General features: G+C 33.0%; 1 protein-coding gene across 2 annotated transcripts in view; it reads right to left on the bottom strand.

The window, feature by feature from the left end:
* TFDP1 (transcription factor Dp-1) overlaps positions 1-26,318 on the bottom strand; it is a 131,640-nt gene that overhangs the window by 25,835 nt on the left and 79,487 nt on the right. The window contains exons 4-8 of one of the 2 annotated variants that reach the window (XM_051984248.1): positions 11,804-11,910; positions 4,556-4,677; positions 3,185-3,350; positions 2,684-2,830; positions 1,001-1,069 (exon numbers count right to left, since the gene is read on the bottom strand). In XM_051984248.1, the coding sequence (XP_051840208.1) occupies positions 1,001-1,069; positions 2,684-2,830; positions 3,185-3,350; positions 4,556-4,677; positions 11,804-11,910 (611 nt within the window). The remainder of the gene's footprint in view (positions 1-1,000; positions 1,070-2,683; positions 2,831-3,184; positions 3,351-4,555; positions 4,678-11,803; positions 11,911-26,318) is intronic. The other variant, XM_051984249.1, reaches the window with a different exon arrangement.

The raw sequence follows: 26,318 nt of genomic DNA, 5'->3' as shown, positions 1-26,318 counted from the left end.
TGTGTGTGTGTGTGTGTGTGTGTGTGTAGAACAGGAAGTCTATGAGAGATATTTTAAGAGGGGATAAAATTTGGCAATACACTGATTATATTGAGTGAGGAGTAGAGTTTAACACCATGGTTGCAAGCTGTGTGAATAGGAGGATAGTTGTACTCTAGCAAGCTGGGAAGCTGGAAAGAGGAGAGGATGAGAAGGGAAAGACAATGGATTATGCTTTGGATAGAGTCCAAGATGCCTCCAGGAAATTCAATGCCACATGTCTAAAAGGCAGTTCATTAGGAGGAACCAGAAGTCAGGCAATTAAGGTTTGGTTAATATAGATTTGGGAATCATCTTCATAGAGATAGGAGATGGGATTATAAACTGAAATAATGCAGAAAGCTCAGGCAGAGCTTTGAGGTCACCCATAGTGGATGGAAGAAGAAACAGCAAACAAAGCAGACTAAAAAAAGAACTAAGAAAGATGTCATGAAAACCAAAGGAGGGGAAAGCATCTAGAGAAGGTAACTGATATTGCCAAATACCTCAGAGAGGTCAAGAAGGATAGCGACTAAGAAAAGACCAGGAAATTTGGAAATTAAGAGATCAATGGCAACTTTGGAGAGGGAAATTTCAATTAGATGATGGTGTCAGAAGGAAATATAAAGAGGGTTTATAAAAAATATATAATAAAATGATGGAGGAGACCACTGCAGCAGGGAGGAAGTTTAAAGGTAAGAATGTGGGGACAACAGTGTGAGTAATCTAGCAATCTATTGTAGATAGTATTTTTATTTTATTTCTTTTTATAAAAGTGAAAAAAGGAGGTTAAGGAATTAAGGAGTTAAGCCCAGGGTCATATAGTAACTAGAACTGAACTAGTTCAGTTTGCCACTCTATACAAAATTGTATTACTTAGATGTTATTACTTAAAGCTAGTATGTATATTGTTATTTTGAAAGATATTAAACAATAAAGGAAACAGAAATTGTTACTCCCATACAGAGAAGTATTGCATTACCTGTAGAATAAGTTCTTGAAGCTGAGACTGCTTTTGTTTTATTCTCTCAAGTCTTCTCTGCCTCTCTACCTTTAAAAATAAGACACATACAAAAATCATCTCATAGAATCACCCTCAAGAAGTTACAGATGAACATGTAATATCAGGATTCCAAAGCAAAATAATAATTTCTTATAAACGATCTAAGAAATTATATGGAAAAAATAAAATTCTTGACTCTAGAGACTTTCTAATGTATATTCCTTTAAATATCTGCCAAATATAAATTTTAATTTTTTTTAAGTTGACTTTTCTATCCAAGAGTCATAAAACCCATAGTCTGTGGGTCTTGCAATATTCATTAAAGAGACACCATTTCTGTAGATAAGACTCCATGGAAAGGGAAAACAGGAAAAGATTCACTTTCCCATTATATTGGAGGTAATAATTCCCTGGTAAAATTAGCAATTATCTTTAAAATGGAAGTATAACTATCCTCATTAAAATTCAGATTTAATGTATTCAATGAATATTTTAATAATGTATTTAATTTAATGTATAATGCATTTAATTTAACATATTATCTAATGTATGTTTTTCTTCCTCTCACAGTTTTTCCCTTTTGTTCTGATTTTTCTCTTCCAACATAATTTATAAAGAAATATGTATTTAAAAAGTTAATTTGCATGTATGACCAGGGGGAAAATAAAGCAACTAATTAAAAAAAAAAGAAAAGATTTGGCTCCATACAGTTGAGCTCAATTCTCTGACTCAGAGCCTAAAAGCTATGTAAACAATGAAGGGAAACCCTCTTTAAAAGTTAAAGATGAGAAATCAGGCCTCTTCACAACCAATGGCCTTGCAGTAGCCATAATCCTCATATTGTACCTGATTCTATTACCCTTAACAAATGTGAGCCCATCTAGTTAAACAGCTGACAAAGCAAACTCTCCAATTATTTTCCCAAAAATAAAGTTTAAGCTTTGGCATGCTCACTGTTAAAAGTAAAACCAGTATCTACTGGCAGCTAGAGGACACTGATTCAAACTAAGTGAAATAATTACTCATAGAAACTGAAAAGATTGTAGGAGTGGGGCAATGACGATGGTTTTTTGTCTCTTCCAGAATTACATAGAACATACTAAACAGAGTAAAGTGAAGAACCAGACAGGCAGATTCAAATGCTGAGTCATATAGACTCTGATGAGCTACATAAGGATTATATTAAAGGCAAAGATACTATTATGCTCTTCCAAAAAAATTTTAACTCCAAAAAATTCAAAAGTGATTCATGTTTTCAATTAAAATTTGAAAGTCAACCACACAATTATTGATTGCCCAATAACAGAGCTCCTTAATTATATATCTACACATATTATGATTAGTCATGGAAGGACACACAGCTGAATTGGTAAGTGGATGGGGAAAGGTAGGTTAACAAAAAAGAAATAAAGATGACCCTCTCCATCATCTCAGAATAAAAAAATTCTACAAAATAACATCCTGGTAGGGATGCTGCCTGTGTAATTTGTTTCACATAACAAGGAGAGTCAATCAATAAGAAATGATTAGTAAATGTTTAGATAATGTCAATAAAAATATAAAAATATCTAAGAGATTTCTATCCTTTTAAATATTATATGTAAATAGACTTGAATCAGGTTAAAGCTAATTAGGGGAAAATAAGTTTTTCATTATTCATACCTCTAAATTCTGACATTCTTGAGCTGAGTTAGTTGGTAGACCAATCCATTTTATTTCCTTCTTCTCCTTTGAGATAATATTCATGGCCATTAAGACATTTAAGGCATCATAGACTCTTCGTCTTATATTCTTCTGGTCATAAGCCTGCTGAAGACATTATGCATTAGAAAAAAAAAAAAAAAAAAGCTTCATGAAATTGGTGTTTAAAGACACATGGCAGGAGATGAACAAATTCAAAAGATGAAATCAACTTTGTTTTATGCAGTGGACTAGTAAAAATAGTTCATCATATCCCTCAATGTGCCCAACGATAAGGAAAAACCAAATTCCCAAAAGAGTAAACCTGAAAGAGTGTCAATACACATTAACAATATTATTGATCTGTCCAAAAGCCTTGATTATAATTAACCTGACAGCCTTTGAAAGAAAACACTCTTAAAATTCCCAAAGGGAAACTCTCAGGTCCCTTAGAAAACACAAATTTATGTACATCATACTTACTGATTCATTTGGTAAAATGTGGTTATCAGCAGCACTGAACTCTGCAACCAACTCATCTGCCACTTCATTATATGAAGTGGTTCCTTTCCTCTGTACCTTCTCACAAACCTTCATTGAAAAATGTCTTAATCCCTTTCCATTCTTCTCTCCTTTTCTATTGCGCTTCCTTAAAAATACAAAGAAAAATAATATTACCTAAAATCAACCTTCAACTAAAATGTCCTTATCTAAAAATGAAATAACTATTTATAAGACACAAGTGCAACTAGAGCAAGAGAATCATAATAGAGAGCCATAACTTGAACCACACTTCATTATATCAATGTAGAAAACTATTAGGTGTAACAGGGAAATTTGAAGATTTTTTTTTTTAAGGTCAGAGAATGAACATTTTAAGAAGCCAAATTTCACCTTCATACTTTTATATTGTTGAAATACCATGAGAAATCTTAAATGGTAAAAGCTGCATATTATATTAAACTTTTTGAACACACCATCTAATGAAAAGTTTTACTCATCTGAACAAAATATCAAGAAAGAAAACATAAATTATGAATAAATGTCATCAATAGAGTAATGTCTATCTACAAGGTAAGATGCATGATTACTATCTACCTTGTAAAAAGAAATAAAATTCACAACTATTAAAGAAAATTTCTAATGTTTTGTATCAAATTAGGAAAAGAAGTTTTGAATTTTTTTAAGTAGGAAGTTTAATAAAATATAATCATTTGCTTTTCTGTCTCAAAATAAGCCTGAAACACAGGGATGCACAAATATTTTGTAAGGAAGACACCTGAGACTATGATCCTAAGGCAATTCTACTTAAAAACCTATTTAAGTGACCTTTTACTTAAAATAAAAAGATTATTTCAGGAAGAGTATAGCTTAAGTTAAAAATAGAAGTGTGTTATATAACATAGGATATCATTATCTCATTCTAAAAGGTTTGTAAGTCAGTGAATTGGTACTGAACTTCCTAAGGTGTCATCTTCTGGTACAAAGAATGAAAAGTTTCAAAATTACCATAGTTGCATTGGTAAAGATATCTCAATTGCTCATCTTCAGCCAACAATGATAAACTCCAAAAGTGTAACTATAATATTAATGTAGATCGAAGTATTAGACTGCTATTGATTTCTTAGATGCTAAAGTGAGAGTATGTTCATGATTATATATCTATGCTGGAAAGGATTTGAAATTTCTTCAGTATTTTAAAGTAATAAGATCTCTGAAAAATAAATTTAAACTGAAGCTCTAATATATTTGGTTTGGTTGCAAGACTACACAGCTCATTTAGCCAAGACAAAGAAATTTAACGTTCCTAAGAAATTCTTTAAACTTCTAATATTTGAGAAGAATATTGCTCACCCCGCCGACCAAGGTGAGGAGTCTGAAGTCTGGTTCTGTGATACAAAATGTGTGTTAGGCGTATGTGGACTTCCTACAAGGATAGTATTTGGCGCAGCAGATCTCTGAGGTGTACCAATTACCTACAGTTAAAAAAGACAATTCGAAATAGAATTAGAAATCTCCCATTTTATGAAGATGTCATTTTTTATACCTTGTTAATCATCTAGAGCTACTTAATTTAAATAACTAAAGAATTGCTTAGAATAAGCAAGCACTCACAGCTGACTCTTAAGGAATAAGACAAATCCATCTCTTCTAAAAAACAAACTTCTTATTTTTCCTTCTTTAGCCTTAAATCCTAAACCACTTTAAATAAAAAGCAAAAATAAGCCGAGTCTAAGCAAATAAAAAATAAAATAACATATAAGTCATATGTGAATAAAATAATATATTAAAATCATTTTATTTTTTAAAGAGGGATAGTCAATTGCTAGGTGGGGGGGAATTAGTAAATTAGTTCCTAAAATACACTGTCTTTATTATATGTGTGCAGGTAGGGTGAGGTGGGAGGAATACTTTAGTTTTAACAGTACTAAAAAACAGGCAAACAGTGAAAATTCTCTCCAAAATAACATAAAGACAACTGTATGCATGGACAGGAGCAGTTCAAGAACAATGCAAAGATAAAGAGGACACATTCCCAGCCTAGTTTATATTCTAGACTAGAGGTTAGCATATTTTTTTCAGAGAGCCATATAAGAATAAAAAATGTTTTGTGGTTTTCTGGGAGTTTGGGGGATAGTTTTTTTTTTTTTTTTTTTGGATTGTTAGATAAAGTTTTATTGTATTTAAAAACTATAAAAATCATTCTTCAATCTACAGGGCCAAATCTGGTCCACAAGGCCATAGCCTGCAGGCTCCAATTCAAAAGATTGTAATAACTATGTATACAAATAAATACAATAAAAACCAAGAGATACAAGGCTGAAAAGTGTGTGTGTAAAGGGGGGCGAGGGGGGGTGAAATGTATGTATATGTGTGTGTGTGGGAGTGTCTGTGTATTTTAAATAAGGGAAAATTATTTGAAAGAAATGGCATTTGAGCTAGGTAGGGCTTGAAGGATTGTTAGTATTTCAATAAATTTGGAAGCAGCATAAAATTTATAAAATGAAGCACAGGGAGGAAGGGCTTCAAAGGTAGAATGAAAGCTAACAAAGGACTTTAGTCTGTATACTACCAGGAACTATTGGAGATTTCAGATGTGATCTGATGTGATCTGAGCAATACACATTGAAAAGATTAAGCTGGAGGCAGGAAGACCAAAAGATCTAATAATAATGATTATAGCTAATATTTTTCTAATTCCTTACAAATTTATTCCATTTAATCCTCACAATAACTCTGTGAGGTGGTGGTCTAATACCTATGTTAGAGAAGAGAAAGCCATTAAGCAACTTTGCTAACATCACACAATTCCTAAGTATCTAAAGAAAGATCCAAACTCAGATCTTCCTGACCGTAAGTCCCCTGCATATTTTAATGGCCTTAAAACTAGAAAGGATCTTAGATCATCTAATTTAATTCTTCATTCTACAGATAAGGAAACTAAAGCCTGGAAGGATAGCTTGATCAGAGTCACAAGGGCACAAAATGACAGCCCAGATTCAATGTCAAGTCTTCTCTTTTCAAATACTGTATTCATTTTACCACTACACAATCCTAGTAGTCCATACAAGATAAATTAAATTGGAACTGTAGCAGTGGGAATAAAGAGAAAAGATAAAATGGGGAAAAAAAAGAGACTCAAACAAGACTTGTTAAATGATTAAGTAGAGGGCAAGAGACTGAGGAATCCAAGGACTAAAAACTTCAAGCAGAGTGACTAGAATAATAATAGTAGAAATAGGCATTTAGAAAGAATCCATTTTAAGAGGAAAATGATGTATTCAATTCTAGACATGTAGAATTTAAGGTACTAGAGTGGTTTAGTTTGAAATATGCTGCAGGCAATAAGAAATGCAAGATTGTGACTCAGGGCACAGGGCAAGGCTAACATTAGATTTGGGAACCTGTACAGAAGTGAACAGCTCAAGTCATAAGGATAACGATGGAACTTTGGAGAATGCCTAAACTGAGACAGAGAAAAAGAAAGAGCAGACAATGAAGTTGACAAGGAAACAAGAACAATTAACCATGTTGTCAAAAGATTAAATTATGCTTTTATGTAAACTATATAACCACACTGTCAGGCTCAAATATATACCCCATTTTCATACATTCATACTCTAAATGAAGTCAACAAACAAAAACCAATGGTTTAAAAGTAACAACATAGTCAAAATTTTCTTAGTTTCACATACACACTTCTCATAACCCTCTCTCCCCAATCTGCCCTTAACATAATATGCCAAATGAACAAATAATTTTATGTCCTTTGATAATCTCTGAAGTTACAAATAAATTACTGGCTCAATGATAATATGTAACAAATGGTACAATCCATTAACACAATTAAAATTTTATCATTTTATAGATAAGACTGTTATTCGCAAACATTTCTGAATAAAAGATCCAATTACACCTAGAGTTAAATTTAATCATACAGCTATAAGCTGTAGTCAATGTATTGAAAAACTTCAGCAAAATGTTAGACACTGAAGGTCAAAAAAACCAAAACAAAACAAAAAACATCCAACATTCAAGAAAGAATATATCATCAAAAAGATTCATCATAGTTAATATCTTGAGTTATTTTAAGCTTGCTATCCTCTTTTGTTCCCCTTCTTAACTGGATAAATGCATTACCTAATATGACACCATTAATAGCTGACAGAAGAGTTTTTAAAATTATCTTCCTTAAGTCCAGGTGACCTCATTCAATGTTAATGGTTCACACATCAAGCTATGATCCATGAAAGGAGAATAAGCTGAAATGAACTTTCACTCGTTTACTTTAAAGAGTACTTAAATTCTTTAAAATATATGGTTACCCCCTGAGCTGTTAAAGTCTAATTTTATGCTAAATTCTCATATATTAGTTACTTTCATTAACAAAATGAGCACACACTTTCAATAAGGTGGTAATCTAAAGAGCTTTCCCACTAAGGACACCTTTGCAGTACTTGTGAGCTCTTCTGCATACACACAAGCAATATTCATTTCATCTAAATACTAAACTTTAAAGATAAACTTTGCAACCAACACTAAAGTGTGTGCTCCTTGGGCTTAGAAAATAACTTACTTATCTCTTATAAGCAATACATTCTGAATTCAGGAACAAAGGGGTCCTATTTTTAATACCCTTCTTGGTTTAACACTAATTCATAATGTTCCACTTGAAATTCTGCACATTAAATTAATATACATTTTAAATTATGCAGAAATACAGAATGGAAATGTGCATGTTTATGAATAAAAATTAATATTTATTCTTAGGCAGACATTTTTGGGAAAATCTACTTTGAATATTACAAAAACTCAGTTTTGTTTAAAAAGCCAACACCCCTAACCATATGCATACAGTATTGAACTAAACAAATTTAACTCACTGCACATTTACTAAGCACCTACTTAGAAAAGTTAGAACAAAATACCATCCATGTATACAATCTTGGTATCCTCATAATTTTTCATTTTAGATAATAAAACACGGAACCCCAAAGAAACAATAAACTTTTAGTCTAAAAGAATTAGCAGGAAATGTCTTACTCTACAGTAGAGGTCCATGAATAGATTTCAGGGAGAGGATGGATCAGTGAACTCATTTTTCATACAATGACAATGAAAACAATAGCAATATATATTTACAATCTGCAAGGTACTATGCTGAAAGTTTTAAATTTTAAAATATTTTGACAACTAAATTTGAACTTGGTTTCCCCTTAGTAACCTTTTTTTTTTATTTTATGCATTTAAAAACAGGCTTCACCAGATTTACAAAGGGAACCAAAAAATGGTCAAATCCTTGTTTTTTAGATTGACAGGTTTTCCCAAATAGCTAAGAGTTTATCCCTTAAAACATCAAATAATCATTACAAAAATTTAGCTATTCTAGATTCTTAAGATATATTACATACCTCCTGCCTTTAACAAGATTAACAATTTTCTTCATTACTACCTTAATGATTTTTACAAGAGTCAATTCATCTGCTACGCTATAATGCAAGCAGTGATGCCCCTCAGAAGCTTTATATTGCTCAAGAAGGATTTTTTTCTTTGCATCAACCCTACTTATTTGTGGCTACTTTTTTTTATAGTTTCCTATATATTCCATCATTTACTAGGCTGCCAATAATTAATTATATCTCTCAAAGTGAACATCACAGTATTTTTCTCTTCCTTTAGCTGACCGTTTCTATGATACAGTATAAAGAACTGGAATCCAAATCCCTAGATTATAGCTTTAGTCATATTTAAAGGGGTTGTATAAACATCTTGTTTGCTTAATTCCTTCTTCGCAGGGTTCCAGAATGAAGCTGACTTGAGGTATTCTATATATTTGGTCAAAAGATCCTAATATAGGGGCACCTAGATGGTCTGGTAGATAAGACTTCAGACACTTAATACTTAATAGCCGTGTGGGACTAGTCACTAAACATCAACTGTGGGGGGGGCGAGAAAGAGAGAGAGAGAGAGAGAGAGAGAGAGAGAGAGAGAGAGAGAATGAATTGTATCTTTTATCTTATATTTTCATTTTTCTTTAGTTCCAATAGTTAGTGTGATAGTTTAGATAGAGTGTAACAGTTTCAAGGAAAATGAACAGAGGAGGAGATGAAGAGAATGAAGGAAATATGCCCAAAAGTGGAGGAAGAAAAGTGAGAGAAATAAAACTGTTACAAATATACAATTTATGAGTTTGGGAAATAATACCATCATTTCATTTCAGGGTATGGCTAAGGGCAATTTTAAAATATTTTGACAACTATGACAGCATCCTGAGGTCATATAAATAGCAAATAATTTAGAGCAAAGTTAAAAAATAATGGCTTTTGAGTACAGTAGGTTTTTCCCTTTGCATTCTTGAATTGCTGATAACTGAATTGAGAGGAAGTAACATCTTGTGTAGTCAATAATGACTTTGGGACTTGAGATGAAAGCAAAAATTTAATAATTATTTTACATATTCCCTAATATTATCAAGCCCTAAAAGATCAAATTAATTCTCAGTCAGTCAATAAAGTTTTCAGTCAATTAAGTTTTATTAATCATCTACTATGTATCAGGAACTCTATTAAGAAGTATAATAGTTCAAATTTGTCAATATTGAACACTTCAAGAATAATCAATTTCATTGTCTGAAACTGGCTTCTTATGTAAATCCCCACAAGGAATGATCACTCAAGGAAAACTGAAAGCACTAGCTCAATGGACAACCACAACTTTCTGTTAAAAATAAGGGTTTACCACCTCACCTCTGATCCGGAATCAATAAATCTCTTGCTGTTGAACATTAAAAGACTTAGGACAATTTATTGTTTTTCTGTTTTGTTTGTTTGTTTTTTTTAAAGCCATAATCATGTGATCTTCCGGATATAAACTATGTAAGATCAAACAAATCAAACAGTTGTGAAAAACTTCAAAATGCTAAACTTAAAATTATTTGACACAGAGTCCTTTCAACAATGAAAATGTTTCTATCTACTTATATTGACAAATATAACAGAATTGCTATGGGAATGAAAACTGAATTTGTTACTGAAAATAAACTAAACTTTGACTCATTACTTCACAGACAAATACAAACTGCAGGTTAGGCTAATTTAAGAAACTATAAATAAAACAAATATTCAACCTATATTTTAAAAAGTACAGAAACATAAATTTTAAAAATAAAGGGAATTTACAAAGTGCCTATGTTTGAGAGTTCTAAGCAATATGTGGACATGACAGGCATAAAACAGACAGCTAGAGATAAAAAAGCTATGAAGGAAGAGCTAGAACAAAAAGCAGCATGGAAAGAGCTATAGATAGAAATTTTTCTTAAAGAATATGAAAATGGAGCAGGCATGTCATGATTTTATTGAAAGACAAGCAACAAAAGGATTATATAAGGCAAGATGTTTATAAAACAGATTAGAAAAATAAGTATTGTAGGCCCACTTAATTACAAGATAACTACTTCTATGTTATAAGTGGTAGAAAAGACAAAGAAATTGAATGTCAAAGGAAACAAAAAAGATATCAGCAAAAACAATTTACCACAAAGAAAAGTAATAATTATTGAAATAAGCAGATATTTTGAAAGCAATTACTTTTCTCTTCACAATACTATAATCTATTCTTTCCTGTTTTCCTTTAAATCATTTAGCAAAAGGCAAAAATAATCTCTCTTTGAAACTTTGATCAGAATCATTCAAGGGTTTTCTAATGTCATCCACAACTTGAAATTACTCACATTCCATCTGACTCCTGAAGTGCTAAATCAAGTCTCCAATGGATTCTAAAAGACCTGTTTCTTTCTCTACTTTCATCTCTACCCCTGGTACTTTTCCATAATTCAGGGACTGAAAGAAGTCTCCTGCTTACTTGAAAGTATCTTTAATATTTGTCTATCATTTGTTCAAATAAATCATATCAACTTCAAACTACTGCTAGTTCTCCCTCTTAATATCAATAAAATTAATTAGTATGTCCTTTGAATGTTCAAAATAATCCATGATATGTTATAAATGCACAACAAATATTCATTCATTCAAAAGCAGGAAATTATCAGAGACCAAAAACAGAACTTAAAACATGTTTGGGAATAGCAAAGCAGATCCAAGAAAAATTAATAGTTAAAAGTTAAAAGTGTAGAATAGTATAAAGAGTCCTGGAAAGCAAGACAAAATGTCCTTTGGAATCCTCAAGTTCTGTTCCTAACCAGCGTCCCTCACCCTATCTCTGTCTCTAGATCTATATCCATCACATAGCAATAACAATATTTGATCTAAATCCTTCCTGGAGCTATTGTGGGCATTAAAACTAAAAGATGAGATATCAAAAATACTTTGAGAAATATGAAGCATCACATAAGTACAAAGCATCACAATGTAACTACAGTATCTTGAAGAGAAAAGGCCAACAAATAAAAACACAAACTTTTTCAAAGAAATGAAGTCTTTATAGTCCAGATTTGAGAAAGAATATTATACTGAATTCTATATAGATAAAAAGGGCCATATCAAATTCACCAATGTAAAGACTAATTCTCAAGCTAATTTATCTCTAATGAATCCAACATATATGTCAAAGTAATATTCCACCCTCCACCAAAGTGCTCCTTACCACTTGCTGGGTAATGTTGACATTAGACTGTCCAAAAGTTTTTGGCAAGAGTTGCTTCCCAACAGCACTAACTGTAGAAGGATGAACAGCTACTAATGAAACAACTCCTAGGATACAAACAAACAAAAAAGTCAGAAAGCAGTTATCTTTTTTAATAAGAATTAAAATCTAACCCCCCCCATCCCACATATATACAACATACTATGTCTTCTCTGCCCCGTCCCCCTCCCGCCTTCCCACAAAATCTTTTAGTATCAAAGAGATGTGATTATAAAATTTTTCTTACTGTTGCCTGACTAACTGCTTTTTAGAATTTGCTCTGAGGCTTTTAAATAATATTCATTTATATGAATGACACAACTGGGGACTCTTTTTCAAAAGTCATTTTGGAGCTTAGTTTTCAATAAAAGTTGAATTTTAAAAGGCTTATCTGCTTCTGTCTTAAGGTTCCATATCTTTCTTACCAGAGTGTAGGAAAATACAGTGAAACCAGTTCTAACCGCAAACCCTCAATATGTCTTTAATGTTTCTGAGTCTCAGCTTCCAAATGTTAACCTCCTGAAGGAGGTTAGACTAGATGGTCTCAAGTCTCTTCTCACATGAATTTCAATTCAAATGTGCCCTTAGTACAAGTAATACATAATAAAACAAAAATAAACATTTTAATCTAGGCATTCCTGATTACCTTACTGTAAAAATAGTTCAGAAATATAATAATTCATTTTACTTTAGATAATGATTTAAGGGAAAAAATCTCTTTCCATTCACAAGATTTATTAACATAATTAACATTAACAAAAAAAATGGGTGTTAATTATTAAACAAGATAAAGAATAACATTTTCTTTCAATGGCATCAAAAAATACAATATATTATCACTGAACATTTGCTGTGACAGAATCATATTTTCAGCAAAATACTTTGTTGCTGGCTTTTAAATCTATAGTATAATGTTATCCTTTAGAAACAGCATCCTTATCCAAATATAGGCCAATCACCACCAATACAACAAAAATGTACCTCAACTCACTGTTTGGGAAAATAAAATCAGAGCTTTTGCACAATTATTGCAGTTTTTTAAATAGTTACAATATTATCAGTTTCTTTTTTATAATACTAAGTTTCTACTCAGTCCACTTAGTCAGCTCATCATACTGTTTACAATCTAAAAGCAAAGGTGTTAACTTTGATAACAATCCATCAGGAAACTAAACATTTTGAAAGCATTTTAAATTAACTTGCTTTGAAACAAGTACTTAAGCAAGCCCCATCCCTCCCAAAAGAGACAAAACTAGAAAAACTCTTGTTATACAAGAGCTGACATTGTGCAGTAATATGAGGTTTGCAACCTACTTTGCATGTATTTTTTCACATTACTTTTAAAAAGCAAGTGTGTTATTCTTCATGCTGTCTTCTTTATGGGCTTTCTTTTTATGTTTTCAATGCTGACTATTCTATTTCCCAGTTTGCAACAGCATACAGTTGTTTCTAATCTCTTCTACTCTTACTACTTCTAGGAGTTGAGGAAAGTTACTGTTTCCTCTCTTATTCTCCCCTGCTTTTTTTTCCCGATGCAATCAACCTCTTGCTCTTTTGGAAAGCCCTTCCCCCATCATATGTAAATCTGTTTCTTTGCAGATTCCACCTATGTTCTGCTTCCCTCAAAGCCTAACAAAACAAATTTCATCTCCTCTAATAAGACTTTCATATACTTGAAGATACCATGTCCCCCCTCACTCTCCTCTTTTCTAGACTAACTCTTCTCATGTGACATCAATAATGTCTGATTTTACCTCCTAAAATCCAAAAAAGGAAAACTCCCAGGATTATCAGTCAAAATCAGAGCTTTCAAGTCAAAGAAAAACGGCACTAAGTCAGAAAGAAAGAGTTCAGCTATCAAGGAACTAGTTAGGATGACTTAAAATCTGTAGGTTACAACTATAAAGGTTAAGCATAAAACAAGAAAGGCGTCAGCAAACTACCATAAACATCTGGCCTATCGCTGATTTCTGTATGGTCCATGAGCTTAAGAATAGTTATTAAACTTTTAAATACAATTTTTAATGTAGGTTTGCTGACTCCTATTCTAGAACACAAAAGATAGACACAAGCTAGAGAAAGACTTTGAATTGCAAACAAAAGTTGAAATAAACACAAAAAGATAAATGAACAGGAGTCATTTCAAAGGACTATTCAATAATGCAGGGTTGATATTCTAGCATTTAAATTCTAATTTGTGAAGAAACAAGCATGCTCTCAAAATTTAGTAGTTTGACTTTAGTAGCGTCCAAGGGTAATGAAGGGATTCGAGTAAGAGAGGGACTGGAATCAATTTTATTATATTCTTAACAATCTGAAGAGAAAAGAGTTAAGGGAAGAGAGAAATGAAAGGGAGGAAAAAAGTGAAAGTTTGTATTTCATATTATCAGAGTTCATGAAAAGACTATTAATATGTGAAGAGAGTGAGGGAAGTTGTCTACATATGAACCTCATTTTCATCTGAAATGAACAAAATGAACAAAGGACTGAAAATATGAAAATACAGTCAGTGACTTAGACAATCTCTCTCTCTCTCTCTCTCTCTCTCTCTCTCTCTCTCTCTCTCTCTCTCTCTCTCTCTCTCAGTGGGGAAAGAGGAAGTAAGAGGAAGTAAAACAAATTCCAAATTAAGGGGTGAAGCGTGAAATTAGTAAAAGGAAAAGAAAATAAGATTAAGAATTTATGATGAGGAAATGGGGGAGAGAGCCACAGAAATGACAGAGAGAGAGAGAGAGAGAGAGAGAGAGAGAGAAGAGGGAAGTGAAGGGAAGAGAGATTGTGGCAAAACAAAACTACATCAAACGTCCAGCATTAGTGCAGGGCACAATTCTCTCTCAACAGTCTTTTCTCTGTAAAAAGAAATGTGACCAAAACCAAAAGAAAGAAAAAAAGGAAAACAATGTGAAATATCTCATTGGGGGAAGGGTTGTGTCTGTAACAAGTCACCAGGAAAATAGATCCAGGAGAGATAATTTAAAAATCATTACACTACTTAAAAGCCATCATCAAAAAAAAAAAAAAAAAAAAAAAAAAAGAACTATCATTTTTCAAGAAATTGTCAAGGAAACTGTCCTGATATTCTAGAGCCAGAGGATAAAATAAAAATTGACTCTACCCATCACCTACTGAGATTGCAAAATGAAAATTCCCAGTAATATTACAGCCAAATTCCAAAGCTCAAGGGTCAAGGAGAAAATATTGCAAGCAGCCAAGAAAAAATCCAAGTTTCTGTGGAGCCACAGTCAGGACAACACAAGATTTAGCAACTTCTGCATTTAAAGATTGGGGACTTAGAATATGATATTCTGGAGAGCAAAGGAGTTAGGATTTTACAACCAAGAATCACCTACCCATAAAAACTGAGCGTAATCCTTGCAGAGGGAAGGAGGTGAGGGTGGGGAGGGAGACATGACTTTGATGAAAAGACCAGAACTGCATGGAAATTTTGATTTTCAAATACAAAATTCAAGAGAAGTATAAAAAAGTAATCAGGAAAGGGAAATCACAAGAGACTTAATAAGGTTAATCTTATCTTCCTACATAGGAAGATGATACTTGTAATTCATAAGAACTTTCTCATTATTAAGACATTATTAAATCCAAGATATGGACAGAGGGGACAGGTGCGAGTTGAATATGAAGGGATAATATCTAAAAATAAAATAAAATCGCAGGATGAGAGAGGATTGGGTGGGAGAAAGGGAAAGGAAGAAGTAGGATGGACTAAATTATCTGCCATGAAAGAGACAAGAAAAAGCTTTTGTAATGAAGAGGAAGAAGGAGATGGGAAAGAGAATAAGTAAACCAATACTCTCATCAGATGTGGCTCAAACATACACACTCAATTAGATATAAAAATCTATCTTACAGAAAATAGGAGGGAAAGGGGATACAAGAAAGAGGGAGAATGATAAAATGGGGGGCAGATAGGAGAGGGGTAGTCAAAAGCAAAACACTTTCAAGGAGGAACATGTTAAAGAAGAGAGAGAATGGAATAAACAGAAGGGGAGGAATACAATTAGCAATAGTAACTATGAAAACAATTTTGAAGGAAGTTTCTCTGATAAAGTCTTCATTTCTCAAATGTATAGGGAACTGAGTCAAATTTATAAGAATAAAAGCCATTCCCCAATCGATAAATGACCAAAAGACAGGAATAATTTTCAAATGAAGTAATCAAAGCAATTTATAGCCAATTAAAAAAAAAAGATACTCTAATAACTCACTACTGATTGAAGAGATGCAGATTAAAGAAATTCTAAATAATGCCTCATACCTATTAGATTGGCTAATAGGCCAGAAAAGGAGAATGATAAATGTTGGGGGCAACGGGGAATGTGGGAAAAATGCATTGTTGATACACAACTATGAGGCAACCATTCTGTAGAGCAATTTAGAACTACATCCAAAGGGCTATAAAACCTTGCACACAATACCACTACTCCATAAATATTCTAAGAGATTTTTTTTTAAAGGAAAAAGATTTATATGTACAAAAATATTTATAGCAGCTCTTTTCTCAAGGCAAAGAATTGGAAACTGAGGGGATGCCCATCAATTTAGGAAATGGATGAACAATTTGTGATATGTATTATGATGGAATATCATTGTGCTATATAAGAAATAATGAGCAGAATGCTGTCAGAAAAACCTAGAAAAACTTAAGTATAAAGTAATAACAAAATTACAAAAATTGTTTTACATGTAACTAGGGAAAAATAAAATATGGAACAATAAAAAAAAAAAAAAAAACCTATGTCCCCAAAATGAAGGAGGAAAAAAAAGAAAGCATGAATGTGGCAAAAAGAAAACTATCCAAGAATGGGATGAAAGAAAATGCAAAAATAACAATCATAAATGTGAACATAAAAAGCATAAAATCACCCACAAAATAAAAAAGAATAGCAGAATGGCTTAGAAAAATTGAAAAAGGACTCACATAACAAAAATAAAAGCTGAAATAAAATCTGTAATACTTCAGTAACTTAAAAGCAGATGCTCTCAGACAAGGCAACAATAAAAAATACTGGACATTAAAAAAATAAACAGCAGACTTCTGACAGGTAGAGCCAAAAATATAGGAATAGAGAAGCATTCAGTGGATATCTCCCAACATTCTCCTTTAATTGACTTTAAAATAATTCCTAAATAGAATTCTGGAGTGATAGAGTGAACAAAAGGTCAAAGTAAGACATAATCCATCATTCAGCCCAAGACAATGAAGAGGGGACATTGAAACTCAAAAGCCTTAAAGGAGAAAATCTCCAACTCTGCCTCAGTCAGGGACCCCACCCCGAGGGACCAATAGTTTCATCCTTGTTATCTGGGTGGGGTGGGCTCAGTCCTGAAACTCATGGAATTCAATTCAAAATCCAGCTAAAGCTGAAACCCATCAAGGAGCCAACTTGGGACTCCACCCACGAGCCCCCTTCAGCTTGTAGCCAAAACTCCAATTATAAAAGAGCCAAACTAAATCCCTCTCTTTGCAAAGGTTCCCCAATATGCCATGTTATGCTATGCTTGGGATGCCAAGAGCCTTTGTCCACTGGAATATTCTTTCCAGTGCTATCCTCTCTTTACCCTCACCTATTTTCATAATCAGATTTTATGCCTTTCTGTCAGGATGTCTAGCTTTACTTCCAATGCCCACAAATAAACCCTTTTATCAATCTAGGGTTTCATGTCTGCAAATTCTTTTACAGAGAATTTTTGCGCCACCAAAAGGGAATCCCCAAAACTCCCTATACTTGCGTCGAATCCCAAGGGATTGCAGGGGAGCCAAACCTCTCCATTTGGTTCTCTGAACCCTGAACCTGCCACTAGACCTTATTATTTAACTCCCTGTCCACCAGAAACCCTAATCTCATTTTGGTTCCCTAAATCTAAACCTTATCAACAACACAGAAGCTTGGAAAGATATGTGACATGAGGATGGAAGCTGGATAAAACTCCAGTGGTGAAACCTGATGATGACAGAAGAGGCAGCAGCAGCTCCAGAAGCTATCAAACAAGAGCTAGCAAGGAGACTTGGCAATTAGTTAGAAAGGAACTACAGAAGACTCCTGTGCTAGTACTAAACATAGGATCAGATACTGTTTGGCAACTCTATTGCCTATAGCTACTCTGGATCACAGTGTAAGACAGGAAGGAACACTATCAAGAAGTGGAAGCCCTAAGAGGCAAATGTCTGGTAACTCCATTGTCTATACCCATTTCTGTGTCACAGTTTAAGGATAAGAAAGAGCACTTTAATTCAATGGGAAGTGGAAGGGATACTGATGGGCAGTATCACTTTTGGCCCCATGGGATTAGGACTAATATCAACTATATGTAGGGGAAAGGGCCAGAGTTCAGACTGATGTAGTAATAAAATACAATAAATCAGTAATCCTAAATCTTATAGCTGTGGAGTCTGCCTCAGGAATTTCTCATACTCACTTTAAGAAAAACAATCTGTCTGATTTTAAATAGACCACTCCTCAATTCATTGCTCACTATCAGATAGCTTCTGGCCTCAAAATAGTCGCAGGGATTAAACTCCGGAGACAATAATGATAATCTGTTGGTCAAGGAGAACCAAATTCCAGAGATCACTCCTCCTTCCTACCTATGAGCCATAGAATTAGCATATCAATGACAGAAAGCTGGATAGATGTTTCTCCTTGCTTCTGTTTCTCTGCTAATTTCTTTTGGAAATCCAGCTTGCTTTGTAATGGCATTACAATTACAATAAACTTTGCCCCTTGGCTAAGGAGATGAGTTCAAGCCTGAAAATTCTTTTGAGACACCTCTCCATACAGGTCTATTACCTCAAACTTTAGGGATCCCCTTTCCAACAGAAAACAATATGAAAAAAGCTGAAACTTGAGATGGGGCCCCACCCCCCACAAGGAAGAGCCCAAGTTTAACACAAAGTTGCAAATCAAGAGACAGGATAGGAAACCAGAAATAACCTACCTATTGCAGTGCTGAAGAAAATGAGGCAAGACAGAGATCAAAAGGTTTTAATATTTTAATAGTGCAGAGTTTGGACAGGCAGCCATACTAGTCATTGTCTTAGTCAGCTGGCTGACTGGGACTCTTGTCTCAAAGTATCTAACAATGAGCAAAGGATTCCAGAGACTCTTATAGGGCTCCAGCTATCAGGGAAACAAAGGCAAGGGTGTAGCAGAGCATTGGTGAGTGGGAACTCCAGGAAGGATCATAACTTTTTTAATTCTGACAGATTGTGGGTAAAGAAGCTAGGAGACAGGATGTCTAAGCCAGAAAGACGCCCAAACATTTGAGATAAGGTATTGGCTGTTTTATGACTCTTTGGAATGCTAGAGTGCAGAGCTCCACAGGCCTAAGTATCTCAGTCCTAATGGCTAGGAGTGGGAGGGTTGCCAAAAAGGGAAACTGAAGCAGGACAATTCAAGGAAACTGAGGCATATGACACCTACAAAAATTAAATGTAATCCTTTGAGGGGGAAAAATGAATATTTAATAAAATAAAGAACTTTCAATCATTTCTGATGAAAAGATCAGAGCTAAATGGTAAATTTAACTTTCATACACAAGACTCAAGAGAAGCATAAAGAAGTAAACATGAAGATGTTTTAATTAAACTTTATCTTTCCATATGGAAAGATGATATATGTATCTTCCAAGAAACTTTATCACTTTCAGAGTACTTAGAAAAAATCTAAATAAAAAGAGGGTACCAGGAGTGAGTCAATTATGTTGGGATGCTGGGGGGAAGGGAAGGTTAGGTAAGAAAAAGGGATCCTCTAAGAGAAGGAAAAGGAAGAATGGGAGGATTTCATATAAAAGAGAAGCACAAAGAACAGCTTTTACAAAAAAGAGGAAAACAGATCAATGTTTGAATCTCACTCATATTAAACTAGCTTGATGTGAATGTGTGTGTGTGTGTGTGTGACAGAGAGAGAAAGAGAGAGAGAGAATATATACACATACTCAATAGTTATAAAAAGTTATTAAAGAGTAAAGAAGCAGAAAATAGAGGTAAAAAGAGAAAAGAGTGTGATAAGGAGAGAGCGCAGTGGTCAGAAGCAAAACAGGCTTGAGAGAAGCCTGTACCTGAGAAAAGGTACAGAATAAAGATAGAAAAAAGGACAGAAGAATATAGGATGCGGGGAAATCCAGTTAGTAACCATAATCATGAATGTGAATGGGATGAATTCACCCATAAAACAAAGTAAACAGAAGAATGGATGAGAAAGCAGAATCCAAAAATATGTTGATTATAAGAAACACACATGGGGCAGTTAGTGGATAGAGCACCAACCCTGAACTCAGGAAGACCTTAGCTCAAATCTGGCCTCAGACACTTAATACTTCCTAGCTGTGTGACCCTGGGCGAAGTCACTTAACCCCAATTTCCTCAGCAAAAAAGAAAAAGAAAAAAAAAAAAAAAAAAAGAAACATACTTGAAAAAGAGAAAGGGTAGAGCTGACTATTAAGCTTCAACTGAAGTTACAAAGGTAGAAGTAGCAACAATTATCTTCAAGGAAAAAAGCAAAATTAGATTTAATTAAAAAGAATAAGCAAGGCAGCAATAATTTGTTTTTAAAAAAACATATAGACAATGAAGGAACATCAGTACTAAACACAGATACACCAAACAGCACAGAATCAAAATTCTTAATGGAGAAATTACATGAATCATAGGCAAAAACAGAGAGGAAAAATTTTTTTACTGATGGAAGACCGCAACTTTTTTCCTTTTAGAATTAGACAAATCTAACCATAAAATAAGAAAGTCAAGGAAATGAACAGAATCCTAGAAAAGTTAGATGTGATAAAACTTTTGGGGGAAAGTGAATGGAAATAGAAAGGTGTTTATCTTTTTTTGCAAAAACTGACCATTTATAAGGACATAAAAACATCAGATTCAGAAAAGGAGAAATATCAAATATATCCTTTTCAGACCATAATGCAATAAAAAACAAATTACATATGATAAAGGGCTGTAGAATGTTTTAAATCCTCAATTAAATTTCAACATGGAATAAAAGAGATTGTAAAACTGAACACAAGAAAACCATTAAAACTAGAAGTTAGTTTTATGAAAAAAATCAATAAAATAGACAAACCATTGACTAATTTAATTGGGAAAAAAAGAAAACCAATTTGACAGTAACAGAAAGAGTGAATACTAATAACAATAAAATTAATTATTAGGAATTATTTTGTCCAACAATATGCCAGTTTTAACAATCTAAGGGAAATGGATATTAACAAAAATGTAAATTGTCCAGATTAATAGAAAAGGAAACAGAATATTTAAATAACCTTTAAAATAAAGAAACTGAATAAACCATCAACAAGCCCTTGAACAAAAATCCTCACATGTAGATGGATTTTCTTTTTTCTTTTTCTTTTTTGCTGAGGCAATTGGGATTAAGTGACTTGTCTAGGGTCACACAGGTAATAAATGTTAAAGTATCTGAGACCATATTTGAACTCAGGTCCTCCTATCTTCAGGGCTATACCATCTAGCTGCCCCAAGCAGATGGATTTTCAAGTGAATTTTACAAAATATTTTAGGAACAATTGATCCCAATGCTATATAAACTATATGGGGAAAAAAGGGTAAAGAAAAATTTCTCTTGTAACACAAATATGATTCTAATACCCTAAACCAGGAAGAGCAAAAACAAACAAACAAACAAAAACCAAGCATGCACCAATTTTCTAATGAATCAACATGCAAAAAATTTAAAGAAAATACTAGTAAAGTGATTACAATTATAGCACTATATTACAAAGAGTACATACTATGACAGGTTGGATTTATATCAGGAACATACAAATGACTCAATATTAGGAAAACTATCAAAATAACTATTAACAAAAATATTTTTATTATCAATAGTTACCAAAAAAATCCTTGACAAACCATAACACCTATTCTTATCAAAAACACTAAAGAACTAAAAAAAAATGTAGCCATCCTTAAAATGATCAAAAGTATCTTAGAGTTAAGGGCAAGATTATCTGTAATAAAACATGAAGCTTTTATCAAAATGTGCATACCCTTTGATCCAGCAGTGTTTCAACTAGTCTTGTGTCTCAAAGAGATCATAAAGAAGGGAAAGGGAACCATATGTGCAAAAGTGTTTGTGGCAGCCCTTTTTGTAGTGGCAAGAACTGGAAACTAAGTGGATGCCCATCAGTTGGAGAATGGCTGAATAAAGTTATGAAATATGAATGTTATGGAATATTGTTGATCTATAAGAAATGATCAGCAGGATGATTTCAGAGAGGTCTGGAAAGACTCATATGAACTAATTATATGAACTAAGTGAAATGAGCAGAACCAGGAAATCACTGTACACAGCAACAAAATTATACAATGATCAATTCTGATGGACATGGCTCTTTTCAACAATGAGATAATTCAAGCCAGTTGTGATGAAGAGAGCCATCTACACCCAGAGACAGGATTATGAGAACTGAGTGTGGATCACAATTTAGCATTTTCACTCTTTTTGTTATTTGTTTACATTTTGTTTTCTTTATCACTTTTTTCCCTTTTTTGATCTGATTTTTCTTGGGCACCAAGATAATTGTATAAATATGCATACATATATTGGATTTAACATATTTTTAACGTGTTTCACATATATTGAAGAGAAGGAGTTGGGGGAAAGTGGGGAAATTTGGAACAAAAGGTTTTGTAAGAGTCAGTGTTGAAAAACTATCCATGAATATGTTTTGAAAATAAAAAACTTTAATTTAAAAAAGTGAAGCCTTCCCAATAAAATTAGTGATGAAGCAAGGATGCCTACTATCACTATTATTCAAAATTGATATAAAATTGCTAACTATATCATTAAGACAAGAAAAATAAATTGATAGAATATAAATAGGGGCAGCTAGGTGTTACAATGGATAGAGGACCAGCCCTGAAATCAGGAGGACCTGAGTTCAAATCTGGTCTCAGACACTTAACACTTCCTAGCTATGTGACTCTGGGCAAGTCACTTAATCCCAATTGCCTCAGCAAAAATAAATAAATAAATAAATAAAGTAAGCAATGAGGAAACAAAACTATCATTCTTGTAGATAATATGGTGGTATACTTAGAGAACTCAAGAATCAAGTAAAAACCTAGTTGAAATAATTTAAAGCTTTAGTAAAGTTGTAGGATATAAAATAAACCTACATAAATCATCAGCTATATACTACCAACAAACCCACGCAGGCAGTGATAGAAAGGAGAAACTCCATTTAAAATAACTACAGACAATATAAAATACTTAGGTCTGTCTGCCAAGACAAATCCAGAGATTATATGAACACAATTACAAAACACTTTTTAGTGATTTAAACAATAGCTAGGCCAGGCCAATAATAATAAAAAACATAATTCTACCTTGTTAATTTACTTATTCAATGTTATACCAATCAAACTACCAAATAATTATCTTATAAAGTTACAAAAAAATAGGAATAAAATTCATCTGGGAAGAACAAAAGGTCAAGAATATCTAGGAAATCAATGGAAAAAAATATAAGGAAACAGATAGCCTAGCAGTTTCAGATTCCAAATGATGTGACAAAGTAGTAATCATCAATCTGATATTGATTAAGAAATAAGAGTGATGGGGAAAAAAAAAAAAAGAAATGAGTGGCAGATCAAAAAATTGGATTAGGTGCATGATACACAATAGTGAGTTGCCATAGTAATCTAGTGTTTTATAATCTCAAAGAGGCAAGCTGTAGGGTAAGGATTCACCATTGGACAAAAATTGCTGGGAAAACTGGAAAGCAGTTTGGCAGAAACCAGACCCACATCTCACAACATACACCAAGATATGATCAAAAATAAATGATTTAGACATAAAGTTATTTATATCAAAAATAAAGGAAACCTAGAAAATGTACCTGTCAGGTCTACAAATAAATTAAATAAAATTCACTAAACAAAAGATAGGACTATAACAAGTAAAATAGATAATTCTGATTACATGAAATTAAAAAAGTCTTGCACAAATATAATTAATGCAGCCAAAATTTGATGGAAAACAGTAAACTCAGAAAAGAGAATTGCACATGTCTCTGACAGAGGCCCCACTTCTAAAATATAGAGAACTGAGCCATATTTATAACAATAAGAGGTATTACCCAGTAAATAAATGGTCAAAGGATATGAACAGGCAATTTTCAGAAAAAACCATAACTATCAATAATCATATTTTTTTAAAATGCTCTAAATGACTACTTAGAGAAATGCAAATTAAAACAACTCTGTGATGCTATCTCATATCTATTAGATTGGCTAACATGACAGAAAAGGGAAATGACAAATGCTAGAGGAGATAGGGGAAAAATAAAGACATTAATTCACTGCTGGTAAAGTTGTGGTCTAGTCCAACCACTCTGGAAAAAAATTTGAAACTAAGCACAACAAGCTATAAAACTGGGCATATTCTTTGACCCAGCAATACCACTTACTGCTAGATGTGCATACTACCTCCCCCCCCCCAAAAAAAAAAAAAATCAAAGAAAAGGGGAAAGGATTTACTTATACAAAAATATTTATTATAGCAACTCTTTTTATGGTGGCAAAGAATTGGAAATTGAAGGGATGCCCATCAGTTGGGGAATGGCTGAATACTGTGGTATATGACTGTGTTGGAATCTATCAGTACTATTAGAAATGACATGCAGGATAGTTTCAGAAAAACCTGCCAAGACTTATGAATTGATGCAAAGTGAAATAAGCAGAATCAGGAGGACACAATAACAGCAAACAACTGTGAGACACTTAGCTACTCTGATCAAAACAATGATCCAAGGCATTTCTAAAGAACCCATGATCAAAGATGCTATCTGCTTCCAGAAATAGAGCTGATGAACTATCAGTGTAAAGTGAAGCACACTCCTTTCACTTTATTTTTATTTTTTAAATTTTTTTTGCAACACAGATAATATGGAAATGTTTTCCATGAATTCACACGTATAACCAATATCAAATTGCTTTCTTTTTCATGGGTAGGGGAGGGAAGGAGGGAAAGAATTTGGAACATAAAAAAATTTTTAATGAGTGATATATTTTTTACATGTAACAGGGAAATATTTAACAAAATAAAGATTGTTTTAAATTAAGATAAAAAAAGAAATGGCATATACTTAAAGGCATGATAAAATCACATAAATCCTTAATACAGATTCATCAAATGAAAAACACCTAATGTTTAAAGAAAGTTAATCAAATACACTCTTTACCAAAATGCTTACTCAGTTTTACACAGGCAAACTACTAAAGGTTTACTTTAGAAAGTTTTTTAATAATAGGAATAAAATTCATTTTGAGGAACAAAAGGTCAAGAACCTCTACGGAAATAATAAAAAAGTTGGGAGGGAAGAAGGCCTAAAATATCATATATCAAACTATATAGCAAAGAAGTAACAGTCAAAACTATTTCATTCTGGTTGAAAAATAGAAGTCAATCAGTGAAACAGTTAAAGTATATAACATGGAGAACAGAATAAATATAATAGTATAATGTTCAATTAATTCAACTATCATGGAAACAGTTCTCCATCTGCAAAATAACTGTTAAGAAAAGTGGAAAGCCATATGGCAAAAATAAGACTTCAACCAACATTTCACACATGCTACATCACAATAGGCTACAAATGATTATATTTGTCACTCAGACACAAAAACCCACATCATAAAATTGGAAAAGCAAGGAGAGAAAAATACTTTTTTGCAACTACTGATAGAGTAAGAGTTCATGATCAGTTAAGAGACAGAAAGGAATATACGATAAAATGGCTATTTTTGATTATATAAAACTGAAAATTTTCCACACAAACAAGCAATTCAGCTAAAATAAGCAAAGAAATAGTTAACTGATAAATCTTTGGAGCGAGAGACTCTGATAAAGATATTATATGCAACCACATGTATGGAGGGAGGAACAGAAGGAAATAAAGAATAGGAAAAAAGTTTTCATTCCTTCTCTTGTTTCCAAGTATATAAAGATATTTCCAATCCTTAAAAATCTTCACTTAACACTGTTATTCCTAATTAGTAGCTTTAGCTTCCTCTTTCCTCTCTTTCATAGAAAACTCCTAAGAAAAGTTTTCATTTTCTTCACTTTCTCATCTTCTATTCACTTCTCAATCCCATGGCAATGTAGCTTCCAAACCCAACCACTCATAAAAAATTGTATTTTCCAAGATTAAAATAATCTTTTAATTACTAAATTCAAGAGTGTTTTATTAATTCTTTATCTTCTTGACCTCTTTTCCATACTATTGCCACAGATGGACAGGCTCTGTCCCAGAGACTCTGTTTATGTACTATAATATTTGTCTAAAAAGTTCTTAGCAATCTCTTTTACTGGAGCAAACTATTTCACTTTCTGTGGAAAAGAAATATCCCAGCAACCCTTCCCTTCATGTAAATTAGGCTAGTTGGTTTTCTCCCATAAAAGGTATTAGAAGCATCTTAGGT

Source organism: Antechinus flavipes, chromosome 3 (genome assembly GCF_016432865.1).
Source record: "Antechinus flavipes isolate AdamAnt ecotype Samford, QLD, Australia chromosome 3, AdamAnt_v2, whole genome shotgun sequence".
Taxonomy (NCBI): Eukaryota; Metazoa; Chordata; class Mammalia; order Dasyuromorphia; family Dasyuridae; genus Antechinus; species Antechinus flavipes.
The sequence above is the reverse complement of the archived record's forward strand: the minus strand, read 5'-3'. Positions and strand labels throughout refer to the sequence as shown.